Raw genomic sequence first — 18865 nt, 5'->3', positions numbered from 1 at the left:
AGGAAAGAGTTAATAAAGAATAATATTAATTTATGTTTGGACCCCAAACGTCTTCACCTACGTGTCAAATTGATTGTATTTTGTTTTTTCTGAAGTTTTTAAGTGTTACAGTTAAATGTCGCCAGTCAGCATGAAATTCTTTTGATGTGTCTGGAGCTAATATTATAGAAGCTAAAATTCAAAAATATGTAGTAGATAAGATTAATAATGTAATGTATACGATATAATTAAAAATATAATATATATAGTAATATATATCAACTTCTGGACTTGGAGTATATCAAATCCCCATTCTTTAGGGTGAAAACTAATTTGAAATAATATTTTATAAGAAAAAATGAAAACACTCTTTAAATTGATTTTCAAGTTAATTTTTATTACTAATACAATTTTGATTTTCAGTATTCATCTTTCAAATACAGTCTTTTGGGATAAACACAGTCAGAAATGTCAATCTAACTAGCAGGAGAACATAGTCATTTTTAGTAGAAAAGTGTGGACAGTGTAGATACTTCTACTTTGAACAGAAATCAAATGTGAAAATCTACTTTCTCTTAAAAAATAAACATTTCTACAATTCCTCTCTAATTGTAATAACTGAGCCTACCTGATATACTCTTTTATCCAAAGTTTCATTAATACATATATATGCTTGAGCCCTAATAGGGTGGCCCTTTCCAATGTGAGTGATAGTGCCAAAACATAAAAGAGACATATTCAGAAATAAATGGACTGGAATCCGTGCATTTATAAAACTCAAAATACTAGACAAAAATCTGAATCATTTTAATAGCGGAAACTTCACGCACATGCAATGATGTGATATTTAAACTCAAGAAGGAGGAAAGGTGACAAATTAGTGTCCCTATGACTGGCATACTGTAACATTTTAGGGCATGCTTTTTAATCCATGGTAAAACAGGAACTCATCTACCTATGTGATTGCTACTAGTAGAAAAATGTCTTCACAAATGTGGTATATATTTACAAGCAACAGCCTTCTAAAAATACTGTTTTTATCTCACAGATATAAGGTATTCTTAAGTATAGGAATCAGATCTCAGCGTGTCTGTCTCAAACATTAGCTTGAATACAAGCACATCTAACTTTACTCGTTTTTAAATAAACTGGAGATTCAGTATCAACAATACATTTTGTGATGATTCGACATTGGCACTTCTGCTTTTTGGAATTATATCTGCAAATGATATCTTGAAACATCAATTTCCAATAAAACTATGAGATGTTCATTTCTTTGTGAGTGAAAAATGTACAACTTTCCTGCCATGTATTGTCTTTCTCTTGATGTCTAGAATAAATTCAGATAGCTTCAAACAAATGATGATTTTGATCTAGTACATGCAAAGAGCGAGATGGCTATTTTGTTATAATAATATATAAGTTTACAATGTCTGTGTTTTTATTTTGAGTCCAGTGAAAGTTTTAGTGAATAATCTAATATATATCAATTTCTGCAGTTGGAGTATATTAAATCCTAGGTAGTAATGGAAACCACTTTTAGCATTTAAAAAAGAAAGCAACAAAATGGGATCTGATCCTGTCAGGCAGTCTTTCCTGCTAAATGACCCTTATCTTAAGACACTGACATCTGGAATGATTTAGCCAATATAATAAAGTTTGAAGCAAATAAGACTTTTATGTAGGGATTCCTGAGAATTTGCTGACATACTGATCAATATACCAGGCATTATTATTTAAGATTCCATAGAAAGTCTTTGGAGTCAATAATTATAATTTGAGAGAATTAACAGTATATAAATTTAAGGGAATTTAACAATATAACTTTAGAAGTATTTATCTTTTCTTTATAACTAAACAAATTAGTGTCTGGTTGGGTCCATCAATAGGAGAACTTACTATATTTCTTCAGATTTTTAATCTTTTACTTCCAAGATAAGGGATCACTTAGACCCTGGAATTTTTTTTCTTCTTTAAGTTTTATTCTTTGAAAGACACCATTATAATGATAAATATAAGAGTTAAAGAGTAAAAAAAGAAAAACAGTCACATTTAAAAATCTAAGAATGTTTTGAATACTCAAAAAAATTTTTTATTTTAAAATGTTCTCAATTCTTGTTTATGATGTTAAATGCTTTGAATTTCCTTGTACTGACTACTTTGTGGGTATGGCAGTAAGGAGCAGGTGTTTAATTGTCTCATGGTCGTGCTAATAAGGCCTGGGTCATGAAATTGACCGAGCAGCTGTCCAGCTTCCTCTGAACATCCTAATGATGACTTTGTTTTCTGTAACTAAATAGATGGTCATGACCTACAGTTGCATAATAACAGACACATCCATCTACCACTTCCTTAAATCCATTAACAGTTTTATTTTTCTTCACATCAACCCTCCCTCCATGTAACACATAGCACAAAACCTGTCTCCCAACAATTCCTTTTGGACCTTTAATTATACATGTAGTGACACTGATGACCTAACCCACTCCTAAATTAATCCTGCATTTATATGATGAGCAACAAAAATGAATAATGCACCAAAGGCTATTCTACCAATGAGAAAATCTCAGAATATCAAGACTGTTAAGGATATAAGAGATTAAATAATCTGATCTTCTCGTTTGACAAACGAGGATACCTGAACTCAGAATCTACTCCTGTCTCAGGCTGCTGCCTTTAAATAGATTAAAAATAAATTTTATACCCAAATCTTTCTATTACCCATGCATTACACAATTTGCCTCAGAAGTCCTTCTGGATTGTATAATTATCTTTCTGTCAAATATTTCTTTCTTTCTGAGAACACTTATATTTCAGTTCTAAAAAACTGAATGTCATTGGATTTTTGATAATGTTTCAGAGAAATGCTTAAAACAACACCAAGGAAATCCTTTTTTATATAATTATCATTCAATGGCATGCTCTCATTGAAAACTTCTCCCATGTTATATTCCTTGCTCTTACTGCTAATGACAATTAGAGCATCGTATTCTGTTAATTCCCTCCTGGACTAAGACACTTAGAAGAAAATACTTAATTTCACTTTAAATGAGCAGCGTTTAGTTGCCTAGACTACCTCATATTAATGGAATAAATGGAATTAAGATTATGAACTAGATATAAATGCAAGCACATCAATGCAGAAAATGAATTTTTTCCTCAAGGAAATTCTCTATCATGAGCAGACAAGGAAGAGATCACTCACGTGTACTTACACGCACACACACGCACAAACTCAAATAAATGACTTCTGAGAATAAGCCAAGACCAAAAGTGAGTCAAAACCTACTGGAAAAGTGAAACACCCTACAAAGGAACATTTTAAAAATTACTATTGTAGATGGCACATGATCAGTTTTTCTAACATTCATGTTTGGCGTCTCCATCCCCTTGGGTGTGGGTTGTAGTTGCAACCAGCTATTGAAAGACAGTAATCAGACCTAGTTTCCATGGACATTATTTCAGAATCATTTCTGGAAGGCTGCCTATAATATGCATATGGTAACTGTGAACCATATTGGGAGTTGGTGGACATATTATTATTATTAGGTAAAGATGCAACATTATACTCTTGCCTTGCAAATAAGCTCACATTGGCCTTCTGGGCTTGAGGAACATAGGACAGTCTCTCATTCCAATCTTCTGAGCGCCCTGGAAGCACCTTCCTCCTAGCCGCTGAGACCACATTTGCCACAATGGATTCCTGGATGTTTCTGGGTTTAAAGGCATCATCCACTAGACCAAGAGGAGACTTTGCTGCTGCTTCCCAGGGAGTTAGTCTCTTGTTTGCCTTCTCTAGCTCTTCAGTTGGTTTGCTAGAGTAGTTATAAGCAGGCTGGAATACCCAAGGAGATGTTGTGGAGATGGCTGGAGGGACTGGTCTTCCAGGAAGAGAGAGGGAGTGTCCAATCTGCTAAAAACAATGAAAATGTTAGTGTATCTCATTCATTTTGGTTTGTGCTGATTGACTGTTATTTCAAAGTGATCTTGGCAACATTACTGAGCACTGTAAAAATCAAACCCCCAAAATACTTAGTCCTAAGGCCAAGACAGGCTGCCTCTACCTGGTGTATTATTAGCTCTGGCCTGGGACTTGGTCCTCACTTAGGATTTTCTTATTGCTCTCCATCTCTGAACCCATAGCTCCAATCGCTACCATCTCTCTTGGGCACAACCACCGCTGCTGGGACTCTGTTATCACTGGGAGCCACCCTTACTTATCTGCCCTCCACATATTTATATCTATATTCACAGCCCACACTCATTCAGGTCCTGCTTTCCTGGTACAAAATAAACAAAACATATTGACTACCCCAGAAACAGACCATGAGCTACTGGGCTTATTACTTTTCCCAAGTGACTTCCAATCTGTTATCTTATTTTGGTCCACTGAATATAGAAAAAAAAAAAAATCCAAGAGCTACTTAGACATATTTAATGTTACTGATCTGATGGAGTGGATGGACTTTTTCTTCTCAAAATCTATTCATACGCTGCGGAAGATCATGTGGATCTTCATTCCCTAAGCATGAGATATTGCCCATGTCTCAGACAAACACTCCTGCTTCTTGTTTCATCTGAGATTTGCTGCTTCTTATGTGTATTACATTCCTTACTTCTTTGAGAGTTTGTGTCCCTGCAACATTCTCCTGTGTATGTGAAATGTTTGTTTTCTTGGTATGCAGAAATATAATTTACTGAAAGCTCTTGTATTCTCTCTCCTTTTCCCCTTCTGTATTCCAGAAACCCTGAGGACTAGTTACCTACATTATGTCCTCACACATACCCATCTGCATGAAACTCTCTTAGACAAACTTCTGGCAAAAAGTAGCAAATGTACACCTAGGGGAAATGAGTCAGCTTTGAAAGTATTATAACGTTGTGTGTTTCTGGAACAAAAAACATTGCCATGCTTAAAAATGCATCTACATTTCAGAGACGGTTTCAACAGCTTTTCTCTCTTAACCAAGTTCTTAAATTTAAAGTGAATACCAACACCTGGATTTGACAAACTATCTTAGATTCAAATGATTTGTTTTTGTTTTTTCATTAGACACACAAAGAAGGTAGGTGGTTCATTCTTGGCTTGCATATCAAGAGTAAGGGGGTCAATATACTGAATCTTGCCTCTCTCTTTTTTATCATTAAAATATCAGTTATAATAGTTGAATCTTAACAGATCTTGTTTTCATTAATCTCTTTATCCTAATCTAGATCTAATAATAAGTTCTCTGGACTAAGTAATCACGGAGGGGAGAAAAGCCTAATTTTAGTTACCATTTTGGTTTGATTTCCATTTCACATTATTTATGCTTTGGTTTGATTCATTTAACAAGAATTTTATTGAACGCCTAATACTTCCCAGGCACACTCATCTGGAAATACAAAAATGATTTAAATAAAGTCCTTGCCCTCAAGAAACATGTAACATAGTACTGTTGTTAGCTTTGCAGTAGTAACTTAGTCCATCATGGAAGGTCACTTTAGAGACTCTTTACCTATCTTGACAGGATCAATAGGGAATTTTCTACACTGTGAGAAGTATTAACATTCAATATGATAAAGAAATATTCAGCTCTTATCTCCCGTAGTATATGTCTATGTCTCCCTTTTGTCCTTACTAATGGAAGAGAGAGGACACATTGGTCTATAAAGTCCTTGGACAGTTTTCAAATTCCAATGAGATCTGCTTTATGTGGTCTTTGATCAGTTCTAGCACCTCAGGGGCCTGTTTTAGTCGGGTCTTTAAAACATTAGAGACTCGAAGAGATGTCAATAAAGGGCTCAAAGCCTCTACAGAAATACAGGAAGTGATCCTGAATACACATGCAGGTGATTAACATCACTGGCTAATAACTGGAAAAAGAAATAATTACCAATATATTTGGAAGAGTTAAGTACAATGTGGATGCGTACACTTCAGTTGATAGGGCATCCAGAACACTGGAGGAAAGCGAACATTTTAGTTTCCATTCCCCCTCCCTTCTTAGCTTGAAAATCTTCAGAAGAATGGAAGCTTACCAGAAATTAGCTCAAAAGCATTGTTGAATGATATTCTAATAACAAAGAGATTAGAGATTTTTTTCAGCTAAGGCATAAATGTTAATCAATTGAATACGTGAGCAAAAAAGTAGAACTGTGAAGTATGATGTTGAAAGCGTAAGGCTCTCTGAGGAAAAAATTTAAATAGCATCAAAGTTAAAAAAATCTCCTGTGGAATATACAAATATGCCAAATATAGTAGCAGTACTGGCTGTGAAGGAAGAGAGCAATTACCTCAATGAACAAAATGACTTGCTCTCCTACACACTCCTCAGACTGCCAGACATGCCTTCATATTCCTTTAAGCGCTAACAATAGAACATAAACTTACAAACTGTCAGAGATGAGAGAGGCAAATATGGGATAAATAAGTAGTTCTTTAGGTACGTGTTGTTTCTGTTTGTGCCCAAAATACTGCAGGCCTCTGGTCCCTGCCTGCACCCAAACCCCTAATTTTAACGTATTTCCCCAAAGCAATTTCCACATCTCGTTCTTTGGTGCTATTTCCTTCTGTCAGTCTCCGCCCCAAGGCTCATGCTGTTCTCTGCTTGGCCGGCTAAAGGAAGCCATGTGATATAATCTGAGCCAGAAATGACCAAAGGGACCTGAAAATAACAGAGGTGTTTCTTCTATTTTGGAGTTTGAATGTCTAACGGTAGAATCCTGGCATAACATGGGTTGGATCCTTGGTTGTTGTTTCTACCATGGGTTGTATTATTTTCTAAAGAATTTAGATTTTTGATATGTGAGCACTTAACTGTAATCAGTATGTTAAATTAGCATTACATTGATGTGTCATCAAATTGCTTTTCTTTTTGTCTCCTGCCACCCTTTAATTTTTTTTTAATGAAAGAAGTTTTTCCACTGTCACTACATGAAAACTTAGCAGGTCTTGTGGCACTCTGCTTTCTTCTAGGAATAGTCCTGTGGTCACTTTCAGTTACCCAAACCAGTTTATTTCAAAATAGAATATTCCATCCCTTGCCGTAACAAATTCCAGTCTCAACTTAGAGTTAAATCTCTTCTCCCTGGGGCCTGTTTCAGGAAGATCGTCTTCCTTCAGGGAAGGCATTGTGGTTGGCTTCTTCATGATTTCTTTCCTCTCTTCCCTCAGCTTGCTAACTTGGACTTCTGGCTCCCTGGGCTTAGAGTACAAGAATGGAGAAGAGAAAAAGAGCCTGAGGGGAATTTTTACTTCATTTGGTAACATCATATTCTGGCTTTTTACTCTCAGAGCCAGGTAGGCCCAGATAAGGAAACTTCCACGGGATCTTTGAAGATTCCTATCACTGGGGATATTTTGCTTGTAGTCTTCAAATCATGCCAAGTCATCCCTATTTTAACGGGTAACTTGTGACTCATTCTGCACCCCCAAGGAAGCTGAAGCTACGAAAGGGGTTATTTGAAGAGGCCTCAAGACAACACTTCCCAGCTCTCCTTTGCTCCTGACCTGCTGTGGTCCATGGGGAACACACATATTTGCCTTTGGGACTACAGCAGCCCATATCCTGGTTCTTTGCCAAAACAATTTGTCAGCCCATGTCTCAACTTCCAAATTTCTTGGGAGAGTGTTGGACCCCAGTCCGCTCTGCCCTCCTGTCCATCCTCATGCAGACATCTCATATCAAGCTCTCTAAGAAGCTACTTTAAAAAAAAAAAATTTTTTTTCAGACAGAGAGAGAGAGTACAAGCAGGGGGAGGGGCAGAGGGCGAGAGAGAGAATCTTAAGCAGACTCCACACCCAGCACAGAGCTCGACGTGGGGTTCGATCTCACAACTCTGATATCATGACCTGAGCCAATGTCAAGAATCAGACACTGAAGTGACTGAGCCACCCAGGTGTCCCTCTAAGAAGCTACTTTGAAATTCTTCTCTCACAGGGGTGGAGGTGAGGATATAGGAGCCCCTCACCTCCACCTACTCTAAACCCACACCCCATGATCTATGGGATCCAGAAATCTTCCTCAAGAAATCCTCTCTCCTTTCCATCCTCTGATCCCTTTTAATAACCTAGACCTGCTGGGGGGGGGGGGGGGTTCCAACAGGAGTGGCTCCCTGATGTGTTCTTTGTAGAGTCTGCAATTTCGTCTGAAATCAGACATTAGTGTGCAGCATCTCTGATATCTGAGGGCCTCGGGGGAACTTTCACTTTAATGTCCTGTCATGTAACATTACCATTTTCAGTAGACCACTAAGGCCTTTCTCTCATTTTTCTTTTAACAATGAAATATAGGCTAAAAATTGAATGAAGAAAATTTTCTAATGATTAATTTCAAGAAATTCAAATAGTCCTAAGAGGTGAAACCTTATACTTCACTCAGGGCTTGCTCTAGAGAAGGGGGCTCACTTGTTTTCAGGGCATCTTGGTCAATCGTTAGGCTTTAACTGTTGAGAACTTCCTCCTTACACTAAACCAAATTTTGCCTCCCCTAACTTTTAACCCCGTGATCCTAGTAACATAAAATACTCCTGCTTCCACTTCTATATACCTTTTCTTCACATATTCCTCATTGCTTCCACCTTTTTTGGACACCTTCACTATCCTATCGCTATCCCTCATTTTCAAACTAAGGAGAAATAACATCTATGGTGGTCATTCTCTCTTCTGCATCTTCTTCTTCAGTATGTTAGGTGGGGCTAACGCAGACATACTACCTTGACCCTCTTAAGTAGACGTATATACATAAACACAAACACCGAAGACGAACCAACGAAGACAATGTTCAAACTGACCGAGGGACCTTGTCATCGTGCAGATGGCACAGTTCATATTGCATGTAGAACGTTCGGACTGTGTATATTTAGAGTAGTGTGTCCTTTAAGGGTTCAATGCAGGAAAGTACCTGCTAATCTTTAGCCAGTCCAATATAATGCCTACAGCAAAGGCTGCAAAGATTCCCACAGAACTCACAAATCACCTGCAAAGATTCCCACAGAACTCACAAATCACGTGGCTTCACACGAGGGAGGCGTTTTCCTACCTCTACCTTTAATAATAGCCACACTAACAGCTCCTACAGTGTGCCAAGAGGTGGCTACTAATTGCCTTACATAAAGCATTTCATATAATCCTCAAAACAAGCCCACGAAGTAGGCCCTATAATTATTCCTATTTTCAAGGACAAGGACAAGGACAGTGAGACTTAAAGAAGGTAAGTAACATCAATCAATCAATCAATAAGACGGTAAGGAACTTCCCTAAGGGTAGAAAGCTAGTAAGTACTGGAGTGGGGAAGTTGGACCCACACAGTTTCACACCAGAGTTTTTTAGTCAAGTATTAGACTATGCTTATAATAAAATCGTTTTGAGAAAACGTCTTTTTAAAAAAAGATTCAAATCCAAGCAAGCTAAATGAAATGAGATCTTAGAAATTTTGGAAAGAATCATTTAAATTTTGATTAAGTTTGGATTAATTACTGTTGCCATCTTGCCGTTTGTCACAAGAACAGGTAGGTGGAAGGGTGTAGGGAATACCTCACATTTAGATGTGCTCCTTTTATATGATGGTGAGACACACCTGGGGCTCTGCGCTCAAGTCAGCTGAAAAGCTCAGAGGAGCTGAGGGCCTTTCTCAGCTTAGCATAACCAACTTTTCATGTCAATTCAATGCAGATTTATCCACATAAAGCAGTTCATGAGGCAGCTTGGTTAGCTTCCTTATTAGACTGTCTGGGTAACCAATTTAACCGGCAGGAAATACTTGACATTTAAAAAGGAAGTGTAGTCTGAGGTTTACATAGGACAATGAAGTGAATTAATTCTAAAGCAATGCAAATAGCTACAGAAGCCAAAGAAGTTTAATAGGATATATTCGGAAGTTTAAACTATCTCAGACCACAAACCTTGAAAGCCAAAAACTTTCTCTTAACTGAATTCCTGCTTAAATATGCCATAGTAGAGGAAATGTCTCCAACTGACAAATGATATTTCAACTCCTTCAACAACTTTCTCTCTTAAACACATAATCAGTAAATATTCATCACAAACATACTTTATCATCAGCAGATTCCAGTAGAGGCAAACAGAAATAAATGACATTTCATTTGCCTTTTAAGTCATTTATAAGAATGTCTACAAAGCAGAGGGCTATGAAGGGGCACATGAATGGAAGGAAGCACCAGGCATTCTCCAGCTTCCCATGTGCTCAGGTCAAAATCTTAAGAGTCACTGCTGACTCTTCCCTGTCCCTTACACTCTACACCTATCTGTCAGCGCGGACTTTAAAATACATCCAGTCTGCAATCATTTCCCATGCCTCTGCTGCTACCGTCCTAAACTAAAGCAGCATAATCTTGCCTGGATTATTGCTACGTCTCCTAATTGGTTTCCCTGGTTCCACCCTTGCTTATCTAGTCTGTTCTCAAATGGCAGCTAAAATTACCCTGTTAAAACCTAATTCAGATTATGTTACTTAGTCCTCTGTTTAAAATCCTCTCGTGGCTTCTCATTTCAAAAAAGGAAAATCAAAGTCCTTTCATTGACCCACAAGGCCCTGTAAAATCTGCTCACCCACTCCTCCTTAATCTCTGATTTCATCTCCTGCTCTTTCCCTCTCACTTGGATCTAGCCATACCAGCCTCTGCTATTTGTGAACACACCAAACACACTCATGCCTCAGGACCTTTACACCTGCTGACCCTTCTGCCCGGAACACAGTACTCTAGATATCAGCATGACTCCTGTTTCTTTTCCTTCAGGCCTTATTCAAATATCATATGATCACTATTTGACTCCTGTCTGTCCGTATCTCCCTCTTTCTCTCTCAAAATTCCCTATCCCCTTCCCTGTTTTATTTCTGCCTTTAGGCTTATGTCTATTTAACATAATAAATATTTTATTTATTTTGTTTATGAGCTTCTTCCCACTAGAATTTCGCTCCATGTAAGAGTAAGGGTTATTGTTGCATTCTGTTTTATTCATTAAGAAATCCCTAGACTGAAAACAGTTCCTGGCAAGTAGACACTTAGTAAATATTTGTTGGATGAATGAGTAATTTCTATATCAGAATTCTATAACCAGGAAACTTGGTTAGCTTCACCAAAATTTTTCATTATGCCTCAAGATATAGCCCTTCTCATAACACTTAGCTGTGGTGAGGGGCTCTGCTACAAATAGACTCATCCCCCACCCTCGCTATACACACACCAGTATGCTCACCAAGCCAGGTTTGCCAAAACAAAGAGGATGAATCAATATTTACAAACAAATCAATCTTCCTAAACAGGTAGAAGATTTTAATGTGCAAGTACAATCATTTGCATTTTAGGTCAGTGCAAATGTGAGGGTTTTAAGCTGTTTGACTCTCCAAATGAGATAAGTCCTAAAATTTTATGCATGAATCCTAAAGAGAGTCTAAAATATATTTGCAAGAGTTAAAAAAAAAAAAAAGACCTAAGAAGAAAAAGATAATGGACATTGGGACTAGTTAGAATTGCAGAAGGGAGGGGCACCTCGGTGGCGCAGTCCATTAAGAGCCTGACTCTTGATTTCGGCTCAGGTCGGATCTCGGGGTCCTGAGATTGAGCCCTGCCTCAGGCTCCGTGCTCAGCGCAGAGCCTGCCTGGATCGTTCTCCCTCTTCCCTCTGCCCCTTCCCACTGCTCTCTCTCTAAAAAAAATACATCTTTTTAAAAAATTGCGTAAGGGAAAACTGAAAGTTTACTTACCATTTATTGTGAGATCACAAGCAGGTGTAGGAAATGGCATTTTCTACTAACCAATGTCTTAGGGGCACTCCCATTTTCATGAGTCTTGGATTAATTTTCCTGGTAGGGAAGCATGTTAGCAGGAAAGCGATTTCTCCATGGAGATGTAGAACTCCTCTATCTAGACATCTTTAAATGTAGGATAAATGCTCCTTTGAGGTGATTCACAGTCAAGCTTGACGTCAAGGAATGAGCATTTTAAGGTCATTTTTGTTCTAGTCTCTTAATAAAACAGTCTCTATCTCATATTTTCTGTGATCTGCCTTCCTAAAGTGAATATTAAATGTTCTTCACCAGCGGGGCTTTGGGAAATTCTGGTGTGGCACTCTCTTATTCACAAAATGGAAGAGAGTGCCCATTTCCTCAGACAGAAATCTGCAGCATTATGCTGCTCATCTGCAGACAATCAGGACTAATACGTCGTATTATTGACTAGAAAACTAGTCAAGTAACCATACATTGCTTAGAGAAAGAAAATAAACATAGTCGGACATCAGAAAAAGAGATACCATCTTGTAGCTAGTGCTTCTGGTCTTGGCTCTGCCATTGACTATTCATCTTTATTCACTTTAGATTAACTTTTAGATTAAATTTGGGTTCTAAAACAATACACATTTTAAAAGTTTATTTTATGTTTGAAGGAAATCCCTTCGTGAGAAAGACTAAGGGTTATAAGCGACAATGGAAGCAAGCGTGATAGACTGGAAAGAATGTGAACTCGGGTAACTTGGCTGTGACGCTGACCCGGGAGTCCTGCCTTGGCCTCTTGTTACCCGGATGCTCCCACCTCTCCAGCCATACTTTCCTTGGTTGTAAAATGGTAATAATGCCAGCTACAGTTTCAAGATTAGGAGGAGAGGAGAGATTTCGTTTAGAAATCGAGTGCCCCCCAGCACAACACATGGCGATTATTCTTGTTTTTGTGAGAAGAGCCTGTGAGGTCTTAGAAGGTGTCAGAGACCTGGCAGAACCTTCTGTTCAAGAGGCAACTGCATAGGCAGGCTGCCGACCCAGGCTAAAAATAGAGGGAGCCTTGCCTTTGAAGTGGCATTAGCACCACACGCCTGCGATACCGCTGCGCCAGCCACGTCTTTCCACCGGTCAGAACGCAGGCGGCGGAGCTGGCCAGAAACACGCACTGACCTCACCTCTCTGCTAGCTCGGGGGGGGGGGGGGGGGGGGGGGGGGGGCACAGACTGCTTGATCTTTCTTAATCCTCTGTTATAAAAGAATGAAAATGTTAAGGAGGAATCTGTGCATGTACTTCTGCGGCCCCTTTCATCTTAGATAGCAATGATAGCGAGACCCAAAATGTATAGAATTTTTACTATGTACTAATTACAGTACGAAGCAAGTTTTCCCATTAATTCATTGAATCCTCTCAACAACCCTATAATCCCAATCTTGCAAATCAGTAAACTGAGGCATGCAAATGTACCCTAGGTACAAGGTAATGTACCCTCGGTCTCACAGCTGGTATGTGTCTGTACAGGGAAATTTAAAATTTAAAGTCATAGGTAATGAAATTGTATCTAAATAATTTTAAGGCGCTAAATCTATTAGTGAAAAGAAATTAACTACACAGCAACGTTTTGCCGTCTCACCTCCCTTTATCCTCAAAAAAGTATGCCATTCTAAAAATTATAGCCTATGAAAACACTCCTATTGATATACTGTGTTCTATTTAAAAAGCTGGAATTGGCATTTTAATTTTTTATATTTCTGGGGGGGGAGCCTTAAATAAGTCTACTTTAATTGGCTTGAACATAAAAACAAAATCTTTTAAACACATTTCAAAATATTTTTTGAAGAGAAGTTCTATCTTCTCAGAAGATTCAAGCAGTAAAAGTCATATGGATTCCCACCTTAGAAAAAAATGAATAACATATCGAAAGTTCAGCTTTCATTAGTTTCTATAGAGAAAAAAAAGGAACTTTCACAATAAACAAAGGCTGATGATCCTTATGAAATAAATGAATTGGTGACCTTTTGGGTAACTTCTGTAAAGAAAACTGTCAGTGTCTGGCATGTAGTAAGCACTTAAGAAAGGAGACTCATCATTAGTAGCATAAAATTATTACCTACACTGTAAAGCCTACTTAAAATGTATTTCACTATCCAAATACAGCTTTAGCTGTCCATTATATCCTAGATAACTTTTCCTAAAGCAAATCCAGGTAACCATCTCCTCCTGCCCACATTCACAGAAAGAAAAGTCACCATGAATGTGCACTTATCCCTAGGAAAAAAGTGGGGTGAGGAGAGATGATTTTTCAATATAGTTTACAGCTTACGTGCTTGCTGTTTGACATGGAGCTAATATTCCTTAAGCAAACTCATTTCCCAAGTAGAATGGCTTTGATTTTCTCAGAGGGAAATTTCATCAGTTAAGAGTTTAAGAAAAGGAGTTCTTAAGAAATGTGTGCATAGCATGTAACAACCTTGATTGGGCCCTTTACATGATAACATTCTCCAAATTTCTCTCTGGCATGTGTTTGAGGGTTGATGTTTAAGCCATTCTTCTATCACGACTCCTAACCACATTAAAAAGCTGACAAACCAAACCTGGTTAATGGTAATGGCAAAGACACATCAACAACTACACAACGTGTGACAATATTATTTCACAAGGATGTGGAAAATACAGTATGAGAAAAATGACTTATTTGATCTTTGTAACTGTTTTTCTGTCCATTACGTTTTCTAAGCTTATGAAATAGATCCTTTGATTCATTTCCTGGTCCCTGGGGAAAATGTTTAACCTACTGTTCCTGGGAAATTCAAGATTTACTGCTAAATCATATTTATGTTTCCTTAGTCAGAAACATGGCCCCAGAGTGATGTTTAAAATTAGGAATAAAAAAGTACAACTCTTCATCCGGGAAGTAACCAACAACTTATTTTCTTAAGCGCAGAATAAGAAAAATTTTGCTTAATTGCTTTACCACATCTCTCTGGTGCAAGTGGTAAGTTTTATTTCATGACATCTTTCTTGTCTGAGGAATTTATGTAGTAATTCCGTGTGTGTCATCTCATTTTATAGTACACGGGGATTTCCATAAAGTAATTGAGGCTTTCAAAGGAATGATTGTTTTTCTGGAATAGATAAAAGGCCATTCAGGGGGCAATACAGATTAAAGCAGAGTATATGGTGATAGTCATGTTGGTGTACTTTTCAAATACAAATGGAGAACTTGGAAACATCTTTTATCAGTAGTGTCCCAGGAACATATCTTCAAAATAGGAAGCATTTACTTCACTTAAAAATACTAATCACGGGTTTATCTGTAATCCAATTAATGGTTCAAGGAGGTGTCTCAGGAGGCATTAGTATGCTGTAATTTTCTTGTCTTGTTAGCTATTATTACAGCTCTCCTATTGCTATAGCTTTCTTAATGTTCTCACAAAACCGCAGCCTATTCTTAGACATAATATTGCTTATTAATACTAGAGCAAGTTTTGCTATAGTATTTGGGCCACACATTCATTCAAAGGATCTCATTCCTTATCATGCCCCTGACTACTCCTCATTCCCAAGTTCACCTTCATGTTAATATAATGTTAGGTAGTTTTGACTATCAATCGCCAAACAACTTTTTCCTCTTTCGGTATTGATTCATGCAAATACACAGGTGAATTAACAACGCCTTGTGAATTACCTACAAACACTTCATCAACCCTCAAAGCCACACTGGATGTACAGTCCGAGCCTAAGATAAAAGATAAATTCTTCTGGAGGTACTAAAATGTCTAGGTCCTTATAAATACACATTTGAGACTGAGAGAAGGGACCCTTCCATAATATGTCTGTCTGAAGTTCTTAAGGGACTATCCATTAAAACTAACAAACAAAAAATTAAAAAAACTCTGGGGAAGGGCTGGAAAAAGAAATGTTTAGAGCTTATCTCTTTGTAAAAAGATTCCTAAGCTACACCCATTGAAAAGTTCCTCTCAGCTTTGCTCTCATCTATTCTTAAACATTTTTTTTTTTAAGATTTTATTTATTTATTTGACAGAGACAGCCAGCAAGAGAGGGAACACAAGCAGGGGGAGTGGGAGAGGAAGGAGCAGGCTCCTAGCAGAAGAGCCTGATGTGGGGCGTGATCCCAGAACGCTGGGATCATGCCCTGAGCCAAAGGCAGACGCTTAACGACTGCGCCACCCAGGCGCCCCTATGAGACTCTTTCTGAGAGTGATGGGCCGACTTCGCGGTTGCAACCTTGTTCTTAACCTTGCCTGTTTCGGAAGTTGTGAGTCTAATGCAGGTAAGTTCTTTTCAAAATTTAATCTGTAGATCAGCAAATCATCGACCATCTGGAATCACACATGGGTATGACCTAGGCTAAGAGATTTCATGTGTGTTTTCGCTGGGAGGAAAGTTATCTCCAAATTCTTTCATTTAAAGGGCCTGAAGGAGGTGGGGACAGAGGGGACGATCGCTTACAATTTATCACTGTGGGTCAGTTATTCCCAGGTGAAATGCAACTTCGATGTTGTAACTAGTTGCTAAATGAAGTTCACTCTAGGTCAGTACTTTTTTTTCTTTTTTGCAAAAAAATGAAGTCTACATGAGACCAGATGAAGTCTGACAATGCAGTGCATCCCTAACAATACACCGATAATTAAATGTTGATGCACCATTCATAAGACGGGATTTTGACTTTGACCATGGTTGACAGTGCTACGTAGGCTATTACAGAAGTTTAGAAAACAAAGCAAAAGGAAAACAAAACAGAGGTTGAATACTGAAAGCAAAGAAGATAAATACTAAATGGTTTTTTTCTATAAAAGATTGCTTTCTGTGTGAGTGCATGGTATATTTGACATAATTTTGTCTGATGGAACATGGGCATTTTGACAACGAAGGATGGAGATCTCCTGATGCAGGTGAAATGATAAGCAAAGGGTGCTGGAAATGCTGCTTTAGAGCATTGCCAGCTGTTTCTCACCTTACGCCAGGGTGCCTCGGGGGTGGGTCCCCGAGGCCTAAAGTTCCCTCCGAGCCTCACAGCACTCCCCCTTCTCAAGAAGTATCTGTGTATGTTTCAAGAATAGTCAGGAGGAATTCTAATCACACTTCACAGACACTAGAACTGAAGCAAATCATTCGAGTCATGGCTTAAAGAAAAGAAAAATTATTCTCACCTAAGCTCTGCTTTGTCTCATTAGAAAAAATGATTATTTAAGTTTCCTACAAATATCCTGGAATTGAAGGGGTAAGGGACAAATTTTGTCTTGTCCGGTTTTAAACTGACCTTGCTTTTTTAAAAGGTATTGAACTACACCAAAATACTCATGAAACATAAAAAGCCCAATTTTTTTAGAAGATATTTATATAGCAAATTATAAAATCTCCGAGGTGGAAGGGATTGGAGATCTGCAATCAAGCTTCAATGAGGTACAGGAGTTCCTTTTACAACACACCTGATAGGCATTGCAGTGGGAAAAAGCACAGGCTATGCAAACAGATGAACTTGGAGTCAGCTGGCGGGTCTGCCACCTTAGGACTAGCTGTGTGACTTAGGGCAATTTTCTTAACTTCTCTGAGCTCCAGTTTCCTTCTCAATTAAAAAAATGATAATTTCGGGGCGCCTGGGTGGCACAGCAGTTAAGCGTCTGCCTTCGGCTCAGGGCGTGATCCTGGCGTTATGGGATCGAGCCCCACATCGGGCTCCTCCGCTATGAGCCTGCTTCTTCCTCTCCCACTCCCCCTGCTTGTGTTCCCTCCCTTGCTGGCTGTCTCTATCTCTGTCAAATAAATAAATAAAATCTTTAAAAAAAAATGATAATTTTCCTCCAGGTAAGGTTGCTATGAGAACTAAGTTAAGTACATGTATTAAAGCTCGTAACACATTTTATATGCCTAATATATATGTTAATTCCGTCTCCATCTCTGCCCCACAAGATTTTGAAGTTTTGAGTTAAACTGACATTTACAGTCTTGTAACTTCTGTTCATTACTCCTAACACTTCTTTTTCAGCAACAGACACATTTACTCCCTTATCCACACTGTAGTTCCTCAAATATCCAGCTCTCCTATCTCTTGTTAGTCTCTTCTCCTCCCACTGGTGAATGTACAAACATTCATCTCATATTACAGAACTACCAGACGTCACCATCTTTTTGTTTTAGAAATAAACTTTAGTGCGTCAAAGATCTGAAAACAATGGTCTTGTTGGGATCAAAGCTGCTACTCAGTGGGTCTACCTGCCCCTTTGTTCTGTACATTCTTCTAGTCTTTAAGCAGCCTCTGGCTGATTTTGCATTTTATCAATCTACCACACCATTTGATCATCATAATGGAAAGGCACAGCGAAAACACTGGGATCTTTCCCCGTGATCCTTAAAGTACACGATTTGTTTTTTTTGTTTTGAAAATTTTACGATCATATTTGTTTTCCTTTTAAAAGGCTGATTAGCATTCAAAGTGCTCCAAAATTCTCCTTTAGCCTGGATCCCAAAATAAAAATGTTTTGATTACTGCCAGAGAGATTTAAGTTAGTTATTAGTAAGAACATTTTTGATTGGAGATAACAGACACTAATGCCCTACAGCCAAGGGAAGTCATACAATTCCTTTCCCCAGAGATAAGAAAAAACAGCCAAGGAACCTTGTACAGTCCCTTCTCTAGACGATAAAATTGTATCATTCTATTCCTAGAAATATTTATTCTCAGCCTTGATTAGAAGCAGGGGGTATGACAAAATCACATCTGAAGGCCCTCTTTATTCTTCTATTTAAAAAAAAAATAAAGAAAAAGAATGTTTAGAGCAAATTATTCACAAGTTTGAGAACGGCTGCCTGCGAAGCCCTTTCGGAGCGGGAAGAGGGTTTGCTGCCATCTCCTGGACCTTTGAGATGGAGCCGGCAAGATCCGCGCTTCAGTGCCCGCTCAGGAGGCCTATAGAACAGTGGAAAGCAGGTGCAGTTGACAAGTCGGCCTGTGCCTGACTGGACAAACTGGAAAACTATTTATGGGTTTTAAAGAATAAGGTTGGCCTAAGTGTTCTGTGTGTTAGAAAAGTGTTTTACAAAGTGTGGTTCACAACCATTAGCATCAGAATCATCTGGGGTGTATGTTACAAGAACAAATCCCTGGACCCCACCCAGATCTACTAAATCAGAAGTTCCACAGTGG

The 18865-nt window shown here is 38.3% G+C and overlaps 1 protein-coding gene across 2 annotated transcripts in view; it reads right to left on the bottom strand.

Moving 5' to 3' along the window:
- Positions 1-355: 355 nt before the first annotated feature.
- Positions 356-18865, bottom strand: part of SYNPO2 (synaptopodin 2) — a 167238-nt gene continuing 148728 nt past the window's right edge. The window contains exon 5 of one of the 2 annotated variants that reach the window (XM_026499242.4): positions 356-3889. In XM_026499242.4, the coding sequence (XP_026355027.2) occupies positions 3347-3889 (543 nt within the window). In that variant the 3' untranslated portion in view covers positions 356-3346. Of the gene's footprint in view, positions 3893-18865 lie in introns of both variants that reach the window. The other variant, XM_044384291.3, reaches the window with a different exon arrangement.

This window comes from Ursus arctos, unplaced genomic scaffold (genome assembly GCF_023065955.2).
Source record: "Ursus arctos isolate Adak ecotype North America unplaced genomic scaffold, UrsArc2.0 scaffold_11, whole genome shotgun sequence".
In the NCBI taxonomy this organism is placed as follows: Eukaryota; Metazoa; Chordata; class Mammalia; order Carnivora; family Ursidae; genus Ursus; species Ursus arctos.
Note: the sequence above shows the minus strand (reverse complement) of the source record. Positions and strands in the feature narration are given on the sequence as shown.